A 23,272-nucleotide genomic window follows, 5' to 3' on the forward strand; every position below is an offset into this window, starting at 1 on the left:
AGCACAAGCCTGGGGAGGGCGGCCCTCCATCGCCTTGCAGCCAGCATGTCCAGGCGCTGATCAGGCACCGCTCTCTCCAATGGCACCCCAATGGCAAGCAGAGGGAGCAGGAATCGCAATTGAGTCTGCATCTCAATTTACCGATGGGTAACCGGGGAAGACAATAAGCCTCAGTTTCCATGCCTGGAAAGCAGAGCCCCCAATACCCACCTCAAGGAGTCAAGTATGCATCAAGGAGCTGCTGACGCTGCTGTTCAGAAAGTCACTTCAGGGTTTGGACGGGCTTTGCACAGCAGACTTGCTACAAGCTGCTCTCCCTTTGGTGGCAGCCAAGGATGCACATAATTGAAAGAGGCTGATGCATCTGGAAGATCCCACAGTGGGCAGCAGGAGGTGCAGGTGGGCACAGTTCTGGTCACCTCCTGGACGTAATGGCACGGTGTGGGCAAGGCAGCCAGGAGGAGCCTTTTCTCTCCACACGGGCTCCAGAGCCACCACATCTCTTCCTCTCCCCTCCTGAGCCATGTGGCCTTGACTGCCTGTCCTGCCCCGCTCCCCGTCCACTCCGCGGCAGCAACGGCAACAGCAACCGAGCTGACCTTCGCTAAACCACCCCATGAAGACAACAGCACGGTCGCACCATTTCACAGGTGAGCGTGCTTGGCCCAGGGACGGCAGGCTCGTGGCAGAGCCCAACCTGCCTCCGCAAGCTGTGCTGCTTCCCCCAGAGAAGGGTAGAAACCGGGAAATCCACCCATTGTCTAGTAAAGGAGTCCGGTGGCACTTCCCAGCACTGGCTGCACACTCGGGGTGGGTGCGAGGGGGTGCACAGTGGGAGGTGTTGGTTGGGTGACCGTTTCCAGAGGGAAGGGCTTGAGGAGCCATGGACTGTGGAGGCCAACCCAGGGCAGCTGTGGAGTTGGGGGCCAGTAGCAGCTCAGCCCCCAGATCCTGCCTGGCTTTCTCTTAACTCGCAGCCAGCTGTGAAGCCAGGTCTAATGTTAGCTGGACAATTCTGGGACAAGGCTGAGGTTGCAACTTTGTGCTGAGGGCCAGCCTTGGGATCTTGCTTTCTTAGGACAAATGGTGAGCACAGTACAGGTCGATGCCAGCCGTGCCCTGATGGTATGCTGGGGATTGGCTGATGAGGGCATTGGCCTGAGGAGCTCTGAGGAGCCCTGGGCAGGGGAGCTGAGCAGGTGCACGGGCTGTGTGCTGAGACCCCAGGAACTGCCGACCGAAGGGGAAAAGGGTGGGGTAGATGGCAGCAGTTATGTCTGTTTTGTTTTGGTCTCTTTTCATTGATTAGAAGCCACGTAAGAAGGTGACTTAAAAGTCATTACTAACAAGACAAAAAATACAGTGGCTGACATCTTCAAGAATATCAAGATGGAAACCCTACTGGAGGAAAATAAAATCCCTAAATATCCTCAATAGACTAGAACGTGGTGTTGCTTTTTGAAGTCAGAAAACATCCATTATTCAGAGTGAATACAGAACTGACTGCTTGGCATCAGTGAGGTTTCTGGCGCAGTCCGCTGGGGAGGCGCACACCCAAGAAAAGGCCTGTTGGGTGAACCACACACCATCCTGCAGCTGGCAAAGCCAGGCTGCATCCTGGCGGGAGGTGAAGGCGCAGGAAGTGGAGGCTGTCCTGCACCAGACACCCAGGAAAGGAAGGTGGCACTGGGAACCGGGGCCCTGGCAGGGGGTCTGACTCTGGGCATGTGGAGGAGCTCCCTGGGAGGGGGTGCTCAGGGCATGCTCAGCCAGGGGGAGAGGAGGGGCCACGGAGACCCAGCAGAGCAAGACATGGCCAGAAGCCAGATTCCTGGCAATTCGCATGGGCGTTCTTCCTGTCCGGTCACCCTGAGTGGAGCATAGCGGCTCCTGCCTGTTCCTGGCTGAACTGTGGGGCACGAGGGGAGGGCCCGGGAGCCTGCAGAGTCGAGCAGGGATGGGCTGTGGGTAAGGCGGGTCAACCACCAGAATGGAGGCTCTCCCATGCCTACGCCAGTGTTAACAGCCTCCAAAGTATCTCCTCGCTTTAAAGATGACAGAACTGTGGCAGAGAGGCTTCCAGAAGAATTGCCAGGTAGCCAGCGAGGCAGCTGGGTGAAGCTGGGCAGAGCCCAGTGAAGGGGACGTGGCCCTGGCTGCCAGGTCGATCTCATGGGGTTCTGTGTTTCTCTTTTGCAAGGGTGAGAAACCACTTGAGGTCATCCAGGGGGCCATCCAGGCTCCCTCAGGGACAGGCAACACCGCAGGCACGTGGGGAGCTGGACAAGAGCCGCCACCTGACATGCTCATGTGCACATAATTGCCCTTCAAAGACAGGGACATAAACTGTGGGCAAGACCACCATGAACCGGTGTAGAGGTGAGTCCACGCAGCCACTCACGCATATACTACGTCATGAACCGGTATAGAGGTTAAACCACGCAGTCACTCATGTATACACTACGCCATGAACTGGTGTAGAGGTGAGACCACGCAGCCACTCATGCATACACTACGCCACGAACCGGTGTACAGGTGAGACCACGCAGTCACTCACGCATACGCCATGAACCGGTGTAGAGGTGAGACCACGCAGTCACTCATGTATACACTACACCACGAACCGGTGTAGAGGTGAGACCACGCAGCCACTCATGCATACCCTACGCCACGAACCGGTGTAGAGGTGAGACCACGCAGCCACTCATGCATACACTACGCCACGAACCGGTGTAGAGGTGAGACCACGCAGTCACTCATGCATACACTACGCCACGAACCGGTATAGAGGTGAGACCACGCAGCCACTCATGCATACACTACACCACGAACCGGTGTAGAGGTGAGACCACGCAGTCGCTCATGTATACACTACGCCACGAACCGGTATAGAGGTGAGACCACGCAGTCGCTCATGTATACACTACGCCACGAACCGGTGTAGAGGTTAAACCACGCAGTCACTCATGTATACACTACGCCACGAACCGGTGTAGAGGTGAGACCACGCAGTCGCTCATGTATACACTACGCCACGAACCGGTATAGAGGTGAGACCACGCAGTCGCTCATGTATACACTACGCCACGAACCGGTGTAGAGGTTAAACCACGCAGTCACTCATGTATACACTACGCCACGAACCGGTGTAGAGGTGAGACCACGCAGCCACTCATGCATACACTACGCCACGAACCGGTGTAGAGGTGAGACCACGCAGCCACTCATGCATACCCTACGCCACGAACCGGTGTAGAGGTGAGACCACGCAGCCACTCATGCATACACTACGCCACGAACCGGTGTAGAGGTGAGACCACGCAGTCACTCATGCATACCCTACACCATGAACCGGTGTAGAGGTGAGATGACACAGTCACTCATGAATACACTACACCATTCCAGGTTATTGTCAGTCGTTCAAAATACTGTGTAACTAAAATTTCATTTCATAAAGACTCATTACTGATTCTTGCAGAAATTCACAGATGTAAATTATTTAGAATTAGCGATATAAACTGATTAAAAGTAGATACTTCTAGAAAGAGTGATACAGGCCACCTAATGACACTACCCTCTTAAGTGGTCTAAACGTTTCTTCTTAAAACTTTATATTATTAACATGTTAGTGATGCTTTTTTTTTTTTAATTGGCAACAGTGAAATCTTAACCAAGCTCTTCGGGAGCACCTTTCTGAGTGTGGAAAGAGGGAATTCTCTCGGCTCCTCAGGAAGCAGGAGGCTGTAGTGGGGCTATGTCAACAAGGTTAAAAGCAAACTGCAAAGCCTGGTGACTTTGCTCCCAATAATCCCGACGGAAAGAGCTTGGGGCAGGGAGCCAGCGGCCACCCAGCGGGGGAGGCTCACTGAGCCCTGTGCAGCCAGGCTGCAGGCCACAAGGCTCGCATGTGCTGACCGCCACACCTGCCAGGCTCCTGGGACCCCACTGAAGAGTATTCACACAGGGGCCGCTCTCCAGGCTGGGCCAGCCCCATTCGTTTAGGAGAGGGGCACAGAGCCAAAAAAGCCACCTGCAGACCACTGCCTGTGCCGTTCTAATATGAGCCGGGGCTGAGTGTACATGGGGGGCTGGTCCCTGGAAGGGCTCAAGGGCCCCTCCTGTGCCGGAGGCAGCGGGCGCATGCTCGCCTTCCCTATGGGCCTCACGTAGGAAGGCTCAGTATAGTGTTCTCAGCAAAGGCTCTCAGGGAGAGACAGACCACAGGGCAGCCAGGCTCTCAGATGCCACCCTCCAGCCCTGTGGTCATTGCCTGAGAGACCCCAGGTGCCATGTCTCTCCCACCCAGAGCAGGGGAAGCCCCCTTCTGGGTGCTCTGAGGTCCTTCCACCAGCTGCAACTGGGAAGAGAGGGGTGTGTTTGGCTCCATTTCACTGATGAGAAAACTGAGGCTGAGCAGATTTAAATAATTTGTCACAGGTCACACAGAGCTAACAGAAGAGCGAGTAGAGAACCAGCCCCGAGCGTTCCGCCTGCACTTAACCGTGCCTATGTGAAGTTATTTAAAAACGGCATCAGGACTCAGAAAAGGGGATCTGAGGGGTAGCTGATGACACAGGCCTGCAGATGCTGCTGCAGGCCAGCGGGCACAGCCTTCTGGGAGAAGCACCCCTGAGCCAGGTGCCCCTGCTATTGGAGGGACACTCTCCAGCCTCAGCACTCGACTCTGGTTTGGGCCCTGGGGTGCCCAAACACACCAAACCCTCACTGGGCCGCACCAGCCCCCCTGAAAGGCGTTGCCAACAGGCACTGCCCACTGTCTTCAGGGTGGACAGCAGCAGGAGGGCCCCGGGCACTCCTCCCTCAGTATGCTGCCTCGTCCCTTGGGCAGCACTGCTAGTCTGGGACTGTGTGAATGCATTCTGCCTGGACTTCGCCAGAATCCTGCGCAGAGCACAGACTTTGTTTACTGAGAAGCTGAGCCCACAGACATTGCTCCCAAGCGCTGCCCCGGGAAGGAGGCTGCCATATGCGGACTCACCTGCTGCGCCTGGAGGCCAGGGCATTTTTCCACCTGGCCGGCGTGTATGGCCCCAGGCCTCATCCTCCCTGGGGCATAGCCGCGGTGGGCACGCCCTCTCCTGTACCTGCCCCCGCCCTCTTGGATTCTGCTTTCTAAAAGGCCACTGCTCTGCTTAAACCATTACCGCCGGACCAAGTCCACGATTGCCGAGGCTTTCTTCTTGTCTGGCCCAGGACCAGAATCCCTGTCCCTGCTTCTGGAAGCTTCCAGGTACTCTGTTCATGCTTGAGCCCCCTTCTCCCACTGTGCTGTGATGGAACTGCTGCATAGAATTACGGGTCCACCTGAGATGATCCCTGCAGGACGCAATGTCTTTCTTTCTCACACAGCTCTCCGCCCACCCTGGGCACAGCTCCCCCGCCGGCAGCCCAAGGATCTGCGCGGTCAGCACTGAGGCCCAAATGCACCCTCGCATGCACAGAATGTGACTCACAGCAGCGGGAACTGCTTTACCGCTGTGACCACCCAGCTGATGCTTCAGACTGCAGCAAAGTAAAACACGTCATCAAAAAAAGAGTGAGTTTGTGCTTCCAAATCAAAGGAGGGATATATTCATAACATTCATTTCCTTTTCGCCTGAGTCCTAAGGGAATGCTTTCAAAATGAAGGTCTAATGAAAAATGGAAATGGTTCAAAGACGTGAAGGAGCCCGGGAGAAAGGCTGCAGCTGGGGACCGCTTGGACACTCGGCAGAAGGCGTGCAGAGCCCCAGGCCGGCAGCAAACCTTGGAAACTGACCTGTTTTCCGCAGAGGGAAGTCGTCTTTGGCGTCGTACATGCCCAGGACTGGGTGGTTGCAGGTGGCCGACAGCCCGCTCTGCGGTGGGGAGCTCTGCTCGAGGGAGCTGTGCTGTGTTTTCCTAGAGGCAAAAGGGCAAGGACAGCGTCTGAAATCCACAGCAGCGACCCTGGCCGGGCACCGCCCCTGGGGACAGAGCAGGAGGCCACACCGAGGCTTCCTTCTTGACCAATAGTCCGCTTCAATTTCTTACCAGCAGAAGCGCCTCTTCTCCAGAGGCAAAGGTGCGATGAAAGAAAACAAGCTCTAAAGAAGGAAACAAGCAAGCAAACCACCACCCCATGCTGACCCCCCACCTCAGCCGCGGCACTGCGTGCTGAGTGGGGCCCGGGGCAGCAGGTCTCAGATGGCCTGTCCTCAGGGCAGGACAGGGGAGACAGGGAGGCTGCAGGGGTGAGGAAGCAAGGAATGCTCCTCTTGAGGGCACAGCCCATGGCTAGGCCAGCACACAGGGCTTCTCTTCAGCAGCAGATGTCCAGAGTCTTCAACCACACCCTCAGGCCATCGCCCTGGGGGTTCCCCCTTTTTCTGGAGGTGGCAGCCAACGCCCCTGACTCGGGGAGCTTATTCCAGAAACCCAAGTCCCTCATCAGCAGCCCAGCCCTGCTCAAACCCCAAAGGGCCAGGCAGCTGCCCGCTGCTGCAGGGTGCTCAGAGGAGGGCCGGCAGGGCCGGCCTGGGGGTGCGGGGTCGGGGGAGGCGGATGATCGCCAGTGAGGTCCTCCAAGGGGATGGCCAGCAGAAGCCTGCTCAGCACACTAGTGGCCAGGCAGCTTTCTCAAGGCTGGAAGCTGTATGACCAGCTTAAGGACTTGAGACAAATTTGCCTGCTTTCTTGTTTGGAATCTATGAGACTGTTTACTTGCGTACGCAGCACCTCACATCCACGTCCTGCAGTGATGTGCGTTAAGGAGGTGGGCTCCTAGACGCTGACGGGTGTATCTTTAAATACCCGAGCATGAGCTAGTGCAGAGGAGACCCAAGGACGGTGGCCTAGCCGCTGGGGAACCTGAGCTCTGAGCTCTGCCAGGCCCAGCCACTGCCCAGCCCTGGGGCCACTCTCAGGTGCACGGTGAGGGGTGTGCTGCTCACGCCCTCCTCGGCAGAGCCCCCTCACTAAGCAGTCTCACCTTAGAGGTCAGAGTCAAATAGTGTCGTGGACGCCCAGAGTGTCACGAGAGTTTTCTACTGAGTCCGGTGTCCAGATTGTATGCTATGGGGACAAGCCTTGGTCATTTCAAACTTTTCCTTCAATCTCATGTTAAAATCAGGCACTCCTTTTGCATTTACTTCTCCTTCCTAAGAAAATATGGATTGGCCCATGTGTGTCTATTGTGATCTAAGAATACAATAAGTAACTGTTTTTACATAGAATGGTGTCATGAATAATAATCCTTATTGCCAACACACTCCAAGGGGCTGAGGGTTTGGTTTGCTATCAAGCTGGGAGTTAGAAAGGTGGTGTTCTTTTCAGACCTTCGAGCTCTTCTCTTCCCATGCTGATCTCCTGAGATGCTGTGGTCTTGTCCAACCCTGAACTGAGGCTCCTGGCAGGGAGTTCTGCGCTGCTGAGCTGGCCTGGCCACTCCCGGCCCCGTGGCCTCCTGCAGAGCAGAGCGAATGCTGGGTGCCAGGCACGGGCAGCAGCTCGCATCTCAGAATGCGCCAAAGCCTCCAGATGGTGCCTAGGCAGCACAGCCGTCTTGGTCCATCATACCTGGAGACTCTTCCTCAGACTGGCCTGCAAGACTGAGCTCTCATCACACCAACCGCAGGGGTGTCCCTGGAGACACCTGAGAAAAGTAAAACCCTATCTTCTGTTCTCACACACCCACCCTCTATCCTTCCACCCCGTCATCAGGAATGACCTTCCCTACTTTAAGCCCTGAATTTGAAGCCAGTGGCGAAGCAGCTCTGCACCCCCTGCCAGGGAGCTCTTGGACGAACCTGGGACTTTATCTCAAAGGCCATCCCTGTCCAGCGATGAAGACATGAAAACAAATAGTGCTTTGTGTTCTTCCTAAACAGCACCTTTAGTTTAGAAAGAAAAAAACTAAACACAAATTCAACTATCAAAACTCTATCGAGAACTGGCCTTTCCCATGACATCAGTTTTATCCAAGTGGCCTTAAGTAAATAAAACCCGTAACCACTTCTACCAGCACTCTGCAAAAGAAATATCGAGTGGCTACATGAGTGATTTTAAATTCCCTAGTAGCCACATTAAAAAGAATAAAAGGTAATAAGTAAAACTACTTTAAATATCTATTTAATCCAATATATACACAATATTATCATTTCCACAAGAAATCCTACATGCCTTTTGTTTCCATCCCAGGCCTCTGACCCCTGCTGTGTAAGTCGCACTTGCAGCACATCTGCACTCGGACCAGTCCCACTGCAAATGCCCAAACCACACGCGGCCTGTGGCTGCTGCGCGCGGGAAGGAGTCTCAGCGTGTAGCAGCGGTTGTGGGTTTTTCTTGCTGAGTGGTGCTCCATGGTATGGATGCACCAGTTTATTCAACCATTCCCCCATTCATGGACATCTGGGTTATGGACACTTTCTGACCCTTATGAGTAAAGAGCTCTGTTCTGAATATTTGAGTAAAAGTGTTATATGGATGATGTTTTGATTTCTCTTGGGTAAATTCTAGAAGTAGAACTGCTGAGTCATAGGACAGACATATATTTACTTTATAAGAAAATGCCAAAATGTCCTATTTAAATTCCCACCAGCAATGTATGACATCCAGGCACTCTCCACCTTTTATAACACATGGTCCTTTTGTTTTCAGCCCTCCTCATGGGTGTAAAGTGGTATCTTGTAGTTCTAATTTGTATTTCCTCAATGACTACTGAGGCTGAGGATCTTTTCCTGTGCTTATTGCTTATTTCTGGTGTTTATTCATATCTCTTATTTGGTGAGAAACTGTTCAAATCTTTTTGTCTAATTTTTTTTTCAGTAGGCTGATTTTCTTTTTTTTTTGCCCTTTTATTATTGAGTTGTAAGAGCTCTTTATATATTTGGATTCAGGTGCTTTGTCAGATATATGCATTATGAACATTTTCTTTCAGTCCATGCCTTGACTTTTCATTGTTTTATGTGTCTTTCAAAAAGCAGAAGTTTTCAATTTGGATAAAGCCTAATTTATCAAGTTTTTGGTTTATAATTGGTGATAGTATCAAAACATTGTGACCATAATTAATCACACTGGATTATTATTTGAATATGGCTAAAAAGGGAAATGGGGAAATTTTAGGTTGAATAAATGTTACTAGAATAAAACTTAGGAAAAAAACCAAGAGCTCTTTGCCTATCCCAAGGCCTAAGAGTCTGAGCGCTCTCGGGTTACGTTCAGGTTCCTGCTTCATTCCCCATTAACCGTGCGGGTGGCTGAGCCCAGGCTCCGTCCAGTGGCCCGACACAGCTTTCGTGTCAGGCTGCACGTGACGTCACATTTAGGCTCCTAATGTGACAAAACAACAAAACTGTCCCTTGGCTGACTTCCTCAAGAATAAGCTCTCCCCCTCTGGTCTGCGTACTCCAAATCACTCTGAAACAAGGGAACTCCCTGCCAAGCCCTGCAACCCAGGACAAGCCTCCCAGACCTGGCACCTTGGCCCTCAGCCAGCCTGGCACCCCAGCAACCTGCCGTGCCTGGAGACGACAGCAGGAGTGCACCCTTCCCTTCGTGCCTGCTCGCCAGGAGCCCCTCACTGAATCTGGAACACCGCACCCATTTACAACCTCTCGCCAAATGCTGCTGCCATCCTCCCTGCTGGACTCCGATTCTCACCAAGTGCCACCATGCCCTGGACCCATCTGGTCCCATCCCAGCCCACTGGTCCCATCCACCTGAAGCTGCACAAGGACCCCGGCCTCCCTCATGGCCAGCTACTTCTCCCCATGCCCAGGCCCTGCCCAGTCATGGAATATTCTGGCACCCACTGCCCCAATCTTTCTCCACACCACTCTCGTCCTCAACCAAGACACTCCACGTTGTCAACCCCGAGCACTGCTCCCTGAAACCCCTGACCTCTTCCGGTCCCACAGTCTTCTTACCGCCCTCTAGCCCCTTGCTAGGTCCTGCCTTCCCAAGAGCTGCTCCTCTCCTGAAAGCATTTGTGGCCTCCCCACTCTATGAGTATAATCATCTAAATGTGCCACCCTTCAGAGTTCCTATACTCCCTCCCAAAAGGATCAGAGAGGGCTTCTCTCCCGCTTGTGATGCACAGGGTCTGCACTTCTCAGATGCTTTCCATTTCTTCCCAGGCACAAGCTCCTCCTGCCTTCTCTCTTGCCCTTTCCAGGGTGAACAATCTGAATAGATACCATCTGAGCCATACCCCTCGGCTATATCTGCCAGCCGGTGGGGCAAGGGGCTTTCCACCCCAAAGTCCATGTGGCCGAGCATACCACTAGCATGGACAGCAGGTCCAGTTGGCCACTGGCCATTTCAAATGGATCCGTGTGTTCTTGCAGTGTGCCTTTGGTTAGCTGCTGCCATCTGCCTGCTCTTCATGGTCCACTGTCACTGTGTGTCTTCTGAGTTTCTGTGTCACTGGTTACATTCCACAAACACCCATGGGCAGTACACGCCCTGGGGTGAGCAAGGCGTAGCTGTCCGCCTAGCCCTGCTGCTCCATTCTGATTCTGTTAAGGGCCAGCTTGTGTGTGCAACACCAGTTCTTGAGGAAAGAGACCCTCCTGCACACAAGCATCAGTCCTGAAGCCTTGGGACCTGAGCAGTGGTGTACCCCCTTTCTTTTGTAGTCTGTCAATTACACAGGCTGGTAGGGAGTTCTTAGGTATAAAAGTCATCAACGTGCCACAGGTGCTCACCAGCTTGCCTAATCGTCAGTAGAACACTGGGCAGAAAGTGGGGTGCTGGTGCTTATGGATAGTTTAGACCAGTTTCAATACAAGCTCCTTGTCTTATGGCTGAAAACAGGAGAGGCCAACACGAGAGCCGGGCCCCGACCACGCGGGCACCACTCCACTGACCTGCAGCCGTGCCTCCTGCCTGGTCTGGACGACTGCGGTGCCAGCTGAGCACGAGGCCCCTTCACTGGTTTCTGCGCCTTAGGGAGCGTCAAGTCCCACCACCCTGTATCACCAGGTAAAGCCTTGGGCCCCTGGGCCCCCCACACTCCCCACTTACCCGTACCAGTAGCGAGGGTCGCTGGAGATGCAGTGGTTCAGGTTCCGGTGGGCCAGAGCCTTCTTCTTATTTAGGACGAACTCCTGCAGCTTCATCTTCACTTCGGTGCTGGCCACGGCACCTGAGGGGAAAGCGCAGACGGGTGGCCACAGCTCTGCAGAGAAAGGCCCGGAAGCAGGGAGGGGTGCTGGACAAAGGGCAGAAGGAAGTAAGACAGTGGACACTTTGGATACTATGAAAGCTTCCTTAAAGAAAGCAGGACGGGAGAAGTTTTATAACAGGCCCTCTTCCCATCAAGACTTCTCCATCATGGCATTCTGTTTAAAATGCAGAGCTCATCACCGCAAAGGCTTACTGTCACCTAACCCAGAGCCCACTGCTGAAGGCCATTTTAATATTCTTACATAAAGGAGCATTCTGAATTAGGCTCTGGCAGCATGGTGGTTTCGTTCTTGATACAGCAAAAAGAAGGGGAATCCAAGAAAGAGGGTTTTGTGCGAATTTAAGCCTCACACCCAGAACTGAAAGTGAAAGGGATGAAGCCTGCTTCGTGGGCAGACTTGCTTAGAAATGCCTCCACAGACAAAGCCTCATCTTGCTCCTGATGGTATCAAAGCCACGTTCCTTTAGTTTTCAGTCCACAACTACTTACTTAAACAGAAAGGGTTTTACTAAATTGGACTTAAGGCATAACAGAGTGTGGTGTCGTTTTCTTGTGGTGGTTTTTCAGTCCCATTAAAGAAAATGAGCAAATTTGAGAAATCGACACACACATGTACTTGCCTAAACCTGCTGCCCTGACACCAAACTTCTTGCATTTAATGCCTATTCCACAGAGCTGCAATCATACTGTGCATCGCTTTTATAACTATGGCTCCACTTAGGAATATTGGAAGTCTTCCTTGCTATTACACAGTAACCAGACAGCACTTCTAACGGTTGAAAAACATTTCATGAAGTGACTGAAACATAGCTTTGGGAGCTGCTGCCTGATGGGGGTGCTCTGGCTCCCACTTTTCCTTCTCTTGTGGCAGTGGCTGGAGCTGCCGTGGTACGGAGCCATGACTGCCGTGGGTCGACAGGTGTACTGAGAGGCGATCAGAGTGACCAGCTCTGACACAATGGGCATGTTTATAGCCCTTCAAACGACCCACTAAACCACTTTCCAAAATGTCTCCAGAGTCGCCCCTCCCACTCGCGGCGTGCTGGACACAGGGCCCTGGACCATCACCTCACCCTGACCCCTCAGTGCCACAACCCGGGAGGCAGGGCGGCAGCTCATGGCCACACGTGCCCTGGTAGCCGTCCCCCTCTCGTGGTGGGCTGCCCTGCCCTCCGCCCCCGCTGGCTGCCCAGCTGGGCCTGCGCGTGTGCATGCACATTTCTCTCCTTTTCAGCTGTGCAGCTTTTTCATAGTAACGACCTTGCTGAGTGCCTCTTATGGAACTGGCCGGATGTGACTAAGCCTCAGGGTAGAGCCACAAGGAGGGGTCAGTGGCCCCTCAGAGAAGGGGGAGGCAGGAGTGGGGCCTCCTGGCAGCAGCCCAGGCTCCAGGCTCTTGCTCCCGTGCGAGCATTTCTCAGTCTCTCATTTCCTCTTTAAATGGAGATTTCATTCTGATGTTCAGATGCATACTTGAGTGAAGTCTATTCTAGTTTTCCCTTTGTAAGTTTTTTACTACTTCCTTGAAGCTTTGAACTTGACCCCCCTTCCAATGGTTTGGTAAACAGCCAGCTGTAGTCTATCCTCCTTGTTCTGCCGGTTGCTTTCTGCTCGTTTCACTATCTGCCAACACTACTCGTTCATGTTTCACTCTGATGTACCTGAAACGGGGTAGGCTATGGACTGCAGCCTCCGGTACTTTGACAACTTGCTAATAAATTCTTAATATTGTTACAGAAATAATCTTTTCCTTGTCATCTTTTTCACATACCAGATATGTGTGCTATCAAGCACATGTTGATGTTTGTTACGAATGGACTAAGTTCTCTGGGGCAGAAAATGACAGCAGTTAGCTCAAGGCAACATCTCAGACCCGGGGCTGGGGACAAGCACCATCAGCAGGGACGTCCCGCTGACAAGCGCAGTCCAGGGATGTCCTGCTGACAAGCGCAGTCCAGGAACGTCCCGCTGAAAAGCGCAGTCCAGGGTTGCAACATGACAGGAACTGGATCAGTCAGGAAAAACACAAAGCAATTGAGTGAGCTGTAAAAGACAAGACGAAGTTCTGAAAGGTCTGTCATGACACACAGGATTTTACCTCATTGCCATCTTAGGGTCTCCAGAAATCACCTTATTACTCAAGGCAGAAAAGTGCACAGTTTCCTCTGCTCTGGCGCCCTGCTGCAGGGACAGCACCTGACCTTGCTGCGCCGCAGCGGGCACAGCGGAGAAGTACCCTGAGGAGCCAGCGGCAGGCAGGTAGGGAGACAGCAGGGCGCTGCAAGTCGCACGTCTGCTCATGACAGCGCCTCAAACTCCCCTTCAACAAGGTAAACTGCTAGACTCAAATATAACTTCAAAACAATTTCCCCCTAATTGTCTTTCCATCTGAAAGTCTTGTCAGAAAACCACACGCTTATACAACTACTGAAATGGCTCTTAAGACTCCCAGACACAATAACTTGGTGTCCGTTAGAGCCTGTTAACACCTGCAGGCTGAGATAAGTTTAACTTCACTCACAAGAGAGGTAAAGTGAGATGAGTTGCTTTGATATATTTGCCTCTTAGAGTGATGTTTTCTTTTTAATGGCGACCCAGTGTTGGCTGTGGAGAGAAATCCTTGGGACTGAATGGTGATGGTTGTCACAGGGTTGACGGTGGTGGTGGTGGTGGCAGTGACAATAGTGCTCAAGGTGACAATGGTGGTGGTGAGGGTGATGATAGTGATAAGTATGATGATGCTGGTGATGACGATGGTGATGACAATGAGGGGAGGGCCCGGGATGTGGCTCGGATGGCCAGGTGGAGAAGATGGCCTTCTAAGTCTTTCCTGCACTGCATCCTGAGAGCAGTGGAGAACACAAAGCCAGGCCAGGAAGCAGAGTTCTTAGAACGTAAGATAAAGATGCCCCTCTAGAGTGTCCAAAAAACCCAAATTTGGTGTTAGGTAGCCTTATCTTCTCAAAAAATTTATCTACAAATTAAAATTAACAGAAAAATACAAGGAAAAAAATAAAGATTCTCAAGATATGAAGATGAGAGCTATTAGGTGGCTCCACTTTCCTTTTGTGCAGGGGATGGTCCTCAGTTGCCTTCGAGCGGTCTGGGAGCTGAGGGGGCCACGCAGGCTCAGGGTGATGAAGTGAAGAACCCTCCACCTTCAGCTGGTGGTGCCAGTGCCCCAGTCCACATCACAGGCTCCTCAGCTCCCAGAAGGACAATGAGAACAAAAAGCCCAGTTCCAGAAGGAAAGGACTGAGAGGAACCCAAAGGACAGGCCAAAACAGCGAGACACTGGGAAGGGAAAGCTGCATGCTCTGAGGAGGCACTGGCACCCCATCTCTGGTGGGTGGGGGATGGTCCTTCCAAGCCATCCACTGGGAGCAGAGGACAAGCTGTCCCTGCCAAAATTATAGTCCTCGTAAGCCGTAAACAATGCTGGGGACACAGAGGACACCCTGTCCTTTCTGAGCTACCTGCAGGGTCCTCACAGGAAAAAAAAATGCTTCTGCAGGGCCGAGGGGTCCCCAGGGCAGCTGTGGATACACATGGGACTGCTGGCCAGCTCAAGGACAGAAGAGGAGTTTTACTAGGCTCTTACTGAACCAAAGGAAAACAAACTCAACTCCCTGGATGCACCTTGGATGTCTTCACAAAATGGTCTGGAAGGTTCCTTCTAGAGCTCAACAACCGTCAGTGTCTCCCTGATGTGTCTGACAAAGGCCACCTTACAGGAGGTGGCAAAGGGGGCTGTGGCCCTGCCCGGGACTGTCCCTGCACCTCCTTCCATCACCTCCCCTCCACAGGGGCAGCACAGGTGCTCATGGGCCTCAGCATGGGTCATGTGTTCAGGAGGCTCGAGGAACACCAAGCCCCAGGTGAAGACTTTCCCTAAGCACAAAGGGATTTGTTTTTACTTTGGACTTTACAAGGAGAGAAGTAAAATAGAAAGGTGCCGATTCTTCCCTCTCATTATATAAAAATACTCATCTGTCAACAAATTTCTCCATTCCAAATGAAAGTCCTAGAAAGATAAAGTACCCAATAAATGAATAGCACATTTCTGTAAGTTTTCCTTTTTTTTTTTGTTTGCACTGATTATCATGCATTCATCCAGCTCCAGGTGATGGGGTTACAGAGGGGAATAAAGACAAAGTCCTCACACGCCAGGGGGAGAGAAAACCAAAGGGTTAGCCAGGAAGTCCTAGGCAGAGGTGAAGAGCGGTGAACCCGAGGTGGGGGTGGGGGACGGAGGGGGATAGAGCAGAGAGGTGGGCCCTGCCAGGGGAAGGACAGCTGTTGGCGAGGTGGCCAACAGCCCTGAGACCGAACAGCCTGGGGGTCAACTGTGCAGTTGGAGGTGGTGACTCTGTCCTGCTGCTCAGAGTCCAACTTCTGCCTGCGTGTCACTCCTTGTCCTTATGCCGCACCTCTGGCGAAGACCCGTGCTCTGTCGCTACCTACCAGCCTGCGGAGCCCTCGTCCTACAGAGTGGACAGCTTTCCTCAAGGAACTGCCCCTGGGTCTCGGGAAGACAGACATGACTTCACCAGTCACAGATGCTCAGAGGTCCCAGACTTACCTGTCTCTCGGACTCTTCCCTCTGATTTTCCTTTAAGCACTGTGTATCTTTAAGACCCAAACTCAGTTAACCTAAATAAAAACGTAATCAACTGGAGATCGTGTTCATGATAAATGAGATCAAAAGTGTGACAAATTCTCAGAATTAACTGTCGTATCAAATTAAAGAGCATTATTTGTATCAATAAGTAAAAGAAAACTGCTGAATTATATAAAATAAAAAATATTATAAATGTGTACAAATGTAATAAAGCTTGTCGGTAAATATTTAATAAGAAATTCATTTAAAAACTAAATAACAGAGGCTCTGCTCTGCATTTTTAACTGTTTAGAATATCGCAGTGTTCAGTGCCGTTTGCATTTCCCCCAAATGCCCTTCAGGTGGGTGTCCACAACCCCTTTCATGGGGTGGGGTGGGGGCCACTCTGAGGACTGCGCACCGTGCATCGCCCACGCTAATCATGACCACAAACCCAGAGTGGAGACCACGGGCCTGCAGCTTAGGACAAGGGTGGAGGGCAGCAGAGGACATCCCAACACTCCAGGTAAGGCGTGGCAATGAGTATTAGGATTCAGAAATTGCTTTTGACTTGGAAACAGGTCTAGAATGTTTTCTGAAGTCAAATCTTTTTATATTTTGTGAGCCTTAAAATGTCATTTTACTAAAAGATTTTAGTAAAATGTGAGAAACTAATGAAAACTAAGTTGGCTTTTGGTAAATTGAAGAAAAATAGTATTATTTGTTAGCTGGGACACAAATCAACTAGCTGATATTCATAATTTAATTTTCAATTGTTTGATACACAGCAACTGTTTTCTGGACTCACAAAGACCAGCAGACATAAGAACTACGCGAGGCACATGCAGCGCACAGGTGGAAGGGGAGGCCCGGGTCGGGTCCGGTGCACGGAGCCTGCTGAAGCCCCCTCCCGGGCCTCCCGTGAGGGCACGTGCTGTCGTGCGGAGGCATCTGCTCAGGTGGAGAGCAGCACCCAAACACGAGGGTGCCTCTGGCTGGCCTGGAGCCTCTTTGATACTTGGATTTCTGGTTCCACGGGCCAGCGAGTCACCCAGCCCAGCTGTCCTCAATCTTATGGCGGCCGGCACAGATGACCACTGCTGCCGTAGGATCTGCCTTCCCCGCTCCAATGGTGCGCAGTGAGCCTGCACCCTCAGGGGAGGACATGAAGCAACCCATAAATACAAAACCAGCAGTGGAACCTGAGTGGAGGCGGACGTGGTAGCAGCTGAGCACCAACTGGGGATATGCAAGGGACGCGGGTGCTGCCAGCGTCAACCCTTGGATGGAGCCACCCGAGCTGCACTCTGGCTTCTCCTGACGGCCCCTGGGGGTCATTCTGAGCCCCTGAACCTTGGGCCTTCGGCCCCAGGCACCAAGACAAGTCTTGTAGCGGAGAGCTGCCTCTGCTCTTCCTCCTTAGGTGCGTTCTAGCTCATCTCACCTGGCGTGAAAACGCTCCTCACGGGCTGTCTATGGCGAAATTCTCTCAAGGCAAAAACAAATTCAAAGTTAATTTATCATTTCAAGACTAAAATGCTGCAAGGGGCCAGCCTCTCCAAGAATGTCAACTAGTGACTTCCCTCCATTCCGTATTCTCGATATCCCTCTCCAACATGAAAAAGTTAGAACGGGCAGAGCCCAAACGCCCCCAAACGCTGGGAGGAGCTCAGAGGAGCAGGAGAAGTTATCGGAGGGGAGGCAGGCTGTGAAGGACGAGGGTGACCGCTGACCCCTCAGGCTGGCACTTCTGTTGGTCCCAGTGTCTCGGAACAGCCAGAAGAAAAAGCCCAGGGACAGTGGCCACACCGAACGGAAAGCTGTGCCATAACTGCTTGTTAGAGTGTACTTTGAAATTTATTCTACTTTTGTATATACATTTCATAACAAAAAAATGTTAAAAAAAAAAAAGTAAAATGCTGCAACAACGGATGGCTGTGAAGCTGTTAATCTTATGACCAAAAACAATTACTAGGAACTTACAAATTGTAAATAGAGAAATAAATGGAAAACTAAGAGAGTACATTTAGCTGCATATCCTTTTCAAAATTCGTTTTATTTAACATTATTTTTTGCATGGGCAGGCCCCAGGAATTGAACCCAGGTCTCTGGCATGGCAGGCAAGAATTCTGCCACTGAGCCACCATTGCACAGCCCTCTTTTAACAGTTTTTTATTGTAAAATATAACATACAAAGGAAATAAAGAAAAAGCTGTATCTTTCAAAGAACATTTCAACCAGTAGTTCTGGAAGAGATCACCAGACTTTGTCATAGGCTATCATTCTACCACCTCAGATTTTTCCTCCTAACTGCCTTTTTCAACCAGAAAATATTTAGAAAAATGTAAAAAATAACATAGGTATAACAATACAAATTAAATTATATTTTAGTTCTAATTTTTGTAGAATTGTTTGGTATAAAAGGATTCATTACATTAAAAACAAATTTAAGAACAGCATTTATTTCAGTTATTTAATTCTTTGTAGACTGTAAGAATTTCAAGAAAACAAGTTCCATTTGGAAATTCCTCAAATATAATGAAGTTTAATTAAAGGCAAAATGTCAATTTTGCAGCCTCATCAAATGACACGAGGAAGAAAAGTTCCCAGACCAAAATATATCCTTTTCACTCCAGATATAATCAAGAATATAAAGAGTATAAAGAAAAGAAGACTATGATAAAGTAAAACAGAGATATCCTAAAAATGCACTTTATCCTCAGTCACAGAGCTTCAAGAGTCTTTGTGTCTGGCACTAATTCAAGCTGAACCCACTCAGAGGGACTGGAAGAGCAATTCTGTCGCAGACCCTGGAGAGCTACTGGCCAGCACCATGGGCTCCCAGAGGCACCGCTCATCCGAGACGATGGGTGGGTCCTCCAAGAACCCTCAGGGCCACCCAGAGCCCACAGGCTGCACCTCTAGAGCCCGGGCCGCAGGGCGCCTGCACCCACCTGCCTCGTCTCCAGACACGGTCGCGGGAGGGTGGCACGGCCTGCGAAGAGCCTGGGCAGAGCTGCCCTGAACCCAGCCTAAGGGAGGCAGCACCACGACCCTCTCTGCCACGCCATGGCATGGGGCAGGGGTACTCATTCTATGACATCCCGGCAGCCGGGGGGCTGAACGACAGGACCAAAACTCAGGAGGGCACAACAGATGGGAGAAATCCAGCCTCAGGACCAGGTCATGGAAACATGACACAGAGAAAAAAAGACTGAGAATTATACAAGGGAAAGCTATGAAAATTCTAGAACCGAAAAGAAAATAAACTGAAAATTTATTGGCAGAGTTTAACTGCAGATTATTTCACAGTTGAAGATCAAATTAATTAACTGGTAATAGATTAGAAAATACCCATAATGAAGAAAAAGAAAGAAAAGGAAGAAAAAACACAGAAACATAGATAAATGATCTAACATAGATATAAATTAAGGACCACATGGAGAAAGTATTGGTTTGCTAATGCTGCCGGAAAGCAACATACCAGAAATGCAATGGCTTTTTAAAAGGGAATTTAATAAGTTACAAGTTTACATTTCTAAGGGCACGAAAACGTCCGAATGAAGGCCACAAGAGGTCACCTTCACACAAGGAAGGTGGACGGGGTGCACAACGCCCCAGGGGGTGCGGAACGGCGGCCTCGGCGCTTTCTCTCCGGCTCCTCGCTGTGCAAGGCTCCCCGGGGTGCTGGGCCTCCGGAGGCTCCCAAGGCCTTTGGCTGTGCGGGCTCTGTCAGCTCTGAGCTCTCCAAAATGTTCCCTCTTTTACAGGATTCCAGCAAACCAATCAAGATATACCTGGAGTCGGGGGGTCACACCTCCATCTAACCAGGTCGCACCACGAGAACTGGAGGGGCTGGAGGGAAGTGTCTGAAACTGCTGGGCTGTGTCCCTGTAGCCTTGACTCTTGAGGATTGTATAAAGACAGAACGTTTACAACGTGACCGTGGGATTGTGAAAACCCTGTGTCTGATGCTCCTTTTATCCAGGGTATGGGCAGATGAGTAAAAAATATGGATAAAAACTAAATAAATAATAGGGGCGATAAGGGGTAAAATAAATTGGGTAGATGGAAAATACTATCAGTGAGAGGGAGGGGTATGGGGTATGGGATGTATGAGTTTTTCTTTTTATTTCTTTTTCTGGAGTGACGCAAATATTCTAAAAATGATTATGGTGATGAGTACATAACTATACGTTAATGTGAGCTACTAACTGTACACCATGTGTGACCGTATGTGTGTGAAGATTTGTCAACAGAAATGTTAAAGAAACAAACAAACCCCCACACCCATAACTGGGCGTGCCACATCTCCACAGGCATAATCTCATCAGAAGTTTCTACCCTGCAATATTGAATCAGGATTAAAAGAAATGGCTGCCTCCACTAGACTGGAACAGGATTAAAAATGGTTTTTCAGGGGTACATAATCCTTCCAAAACAGCATAGAGAGGACAGAGAAATTGAGCAGAAATGATATTTGTTGAACTGAAGGCTGAGAATACTCAGCTCTGAGAATTTATGAAAAAAATAAAAACCCTACAGACTTAACTACAAATCCCAAGTGGGATAAATGAAAATAAAAAGAATGTGAAATCACAGTTAAGCTCATCAGAGCAAAACTACTAAAAACCATAGAAATTAGACAATATTGAAAGTAGTCAGAGATAAAGTTCATCTAGGAGAATGGTAACCCATAACAAACTCTGAAACCTGTTCGGTAACTACTTGTTGAAGTATACTTTGAAAACCATTGCTTTTTTCTTTTTTTCTGTGAATATGTTATATTTAACAATAAAGAACGTTAAGAAAAAAAGCATAGCCAGAGAAAGACAGATTCTCTCCACACGAGTACAGATGGGACCGCCAGCTAGCTGACATTCTTAGAGATTAATCACGGAAGCCAGAAGAAAGCGGGATGGTATCCTGAAAGTGCTGAATGAAAATATATATAAACCTAGAATTCTGGACTCAGAAAACATATTTCTCAAAGACCAATGTGAACTAAATCACATTTCAGACAAAAATGGAGAAACTTCATCACCACTGGACTGCATTAAAACGGTAATGAAGTAAAATCATCCTTGATGGAAGTTCAGACACGCAGAAAGGAATAAGAAGCATTAGAAAGAGTAAATGTGTGAATAAATCTAAATAAGTACTGAATATATAAAATAGCAATAACAATAACTGTAAGTTTAAATGTAAATATAGAATCAAATTTGGTAAAAATAAAATAGAAGTTGAGAGTTAATGTTCTCTGGGAATAGGTAAAAGTACGAATTTAGATTAGACTTTGATGCGTTAAAGAAGCTGGCAGGAAGCCCAAGGGAAACCACTAAAAGAATGCTAAATGTGTCGGTTTGAAGCTATTACGTACCCCAAAAAAGCCATGTCCTTTAATCCTTGTGCAGGTTTGAAAGTATTATTATTATACCCTAGAAAAGCCATGTTTGTTTTTCTTCAAAGTTTACTTATTTATTTTTTTAACTGACAAACCAAAACATTACAAACACAAGCATTCTTTTTTTTTTTAACAAAAGAAAATGATTTAATACAAACAAAGCATTATATTCATCCAAATAGTATGAGCAATAATACAGTCAAGCAAGATTTCTGAGAAGGTGAATTTTAAATTAAATTTCTGAGGAGTTTATAGATACTGATTACCACAGAGCACACAATTGGTGGACACAAACATTCTTAACATTCAAACATCCCATGTATGGTGCACAATCAGTGGCTCACAATATCATCACCTAGTTCTGTGCTCATCGCCATGATCATTTTTTAGAACATCTGCATCACTTCAGAAAAAGAAATAAAAAGAAAAAACTCACACATACCATATTCATTAACCCTCCCTCTCGTTGACCACTGGTATTGCCACCTACCCAATATATTTTAACCTTTTTTTCTATACCCCTTACCACTCCCTTTCATTGATTACTAGTATTTCAATCTACTCAATTTGTTTTAACATTTGTTCCACTTATAACTTATTTATTTAAAAAAATTTTTATTTTTTATTTTGGTATATAAACAAATAAAATAAAAATTTTTTAAAACACCAAACAAACATAAACATTCCTGTTTTGACCATTCCGTTCTACATAAATAATCAGTAATTCACAATATCATCACATAGTTGCATATTCATCATCATCATCATTTCTTGGAACATTTACATCTTTTCAGAAAAAGAAATAAAATGAAAACAGAAAAAAAATTTATACATACCATACCCCTTACCCCTCCCTTTCATTGATCACTAGCATTTCAAACTAAATTTATTTTAACATTTGTTCCCCCTATTATTTATTTTTATTCCATATGTTCTACTCGTCTGTTGACAAGGTAGATAAAAGGAGCATCAGACACAAGGTTTTCACGATCACGCAGTCACATTGCGAAAGCTACAACATTATACAATCATCATCAAGAAACATGGTACTGGAACACAGCTCTATATTTGCAGGCCGTTCCCTCCAGCCTCTCCATTACGTCTTGAATAACAAGGTGGTATATATTTAATGTGTAAGAATAACCTCCAGGATAACCTCTCGACTCTGTTTGGAATCTCTCAGCCATTGATACTTTGTCTCATTTCACTCTTCCCCCATTTGGTCAAGAAAGCTTTCTCAATCCCTTGATGCTGAGTCTCAGCTCATTCTGGGATTTCTGTCCCACGCTGCAAGAAAGGTCCACACGCCTGGGAGTCATGTCCCACGTAGACAGGGGGAGGGTGGTAAGTTTACTTGTTGTGTTGGCTGGAGAGAGAGGCCACATCTGAGCAACAGAAGAGGCTCTCCTGGGGGTGACTCTTAGGCCTAATTTTAAGTAGGCTCGACCTACCCTTCATGGGGTTAAGTTTCATATGAACAAACCCCAAGACTGGGGGCTCAGCCTATAGCTTTGGTTGTCCCAATGCTTGTGAGAATATCAAGAATTCAACTTGGGGAAGTTGAGTTTTCCCTGTTTTTCAGCATTCCCCCAAGGGGACTTTGCAAATACTTTTTTATTCATTGTTCAAATCTCTCTGGGATTTATCGGGGCATTACGCTGGACAAACCCACAAAATCTCATGTCCTGCTCAAGGTTCCATGTACTTATGGTGTTCAATTAAGCTGTCTACATAAGTTATATTAGGAAATAAAGCCATGTTTTAATCGCGATCCAATCTTGTGGGAGCAGCGTTACTTCAATCCCTACTCAGTACTGTAGGGTGGAAGCTTTTGATTAGATTTTATCCATGGAGATGTGACACACCCCATTGTGGATGTGACCTGTGATTAAGTGGAGATGCGACTTCACCTATTTCAGATGGGTCTTGATTAGTTTACTGGAATTCTTTAAAAGAGGAAACATTTTAGAGAAACAACAGAAACAACCTAAATAAGGGTAACGACAGAGCCTAGAGAGATGACAGAAACGAAAGAAGCGTCAGAGCTGGCAGAAATGTCACAGTGAAGCTGAACAGATGCCGGCATGAGGAGAACAGAGAC

General features: G+C 49.0%; 1 protein-coding gene across 18 annotated transcripts in view; it reads right to left on the bottom strand.

Annotated features, from left to right (window-relative positions):
* Positions 1–23,272, bottom strand: part of HDAC4 (histone deacetylase 4) — a 410,616-nt gene that overhangs the window by 77,599 nt on the left and 309,745 nt on the right. For 14 of the 18 annotated variants that reach the window (XM_077155606.1, XM_077155607.1, XM_077155612.1 and 11 more), the window contains 2 exons: positions 11,005–11,125; positions 5,780–5,901 (listed from right to left, as the gene is read on the bottom strand). In XM_077155606.1, coding sequence (XP_077011721.1) covers positions 5,780–5,901; positions 11,005–11,125 — 243 coding nt within the window. Of the gene's footprint in view, positions 1–5,779; positions 5,902–11,004; positions 11,192–12,938; positions 13,211–13,688; positions 15,690–23,272 lie in introns of those variants that run through there. The other 4 variants (XM_077155614.1, XM_077155615.1, XM_077155616.1 and 1 more) reach the window with 4 other exon arrangements.

This window comes from Tamandua tetradactyla, chromosome 3, assembly GCF_023851605.1.
Source record: "Tamandua tetradactyla isolate mTamTet1 chromosome 3, mTamTet1.pri, whole genome shotgun sequence".
Taxonomy (NCBI): domain Eukaryota; kingdom Metazoa; phylum Chordata; class Mammalia; order Pilosa; family Myrmecophagidae; genus Tamandua; species Tamandua tetradactyla.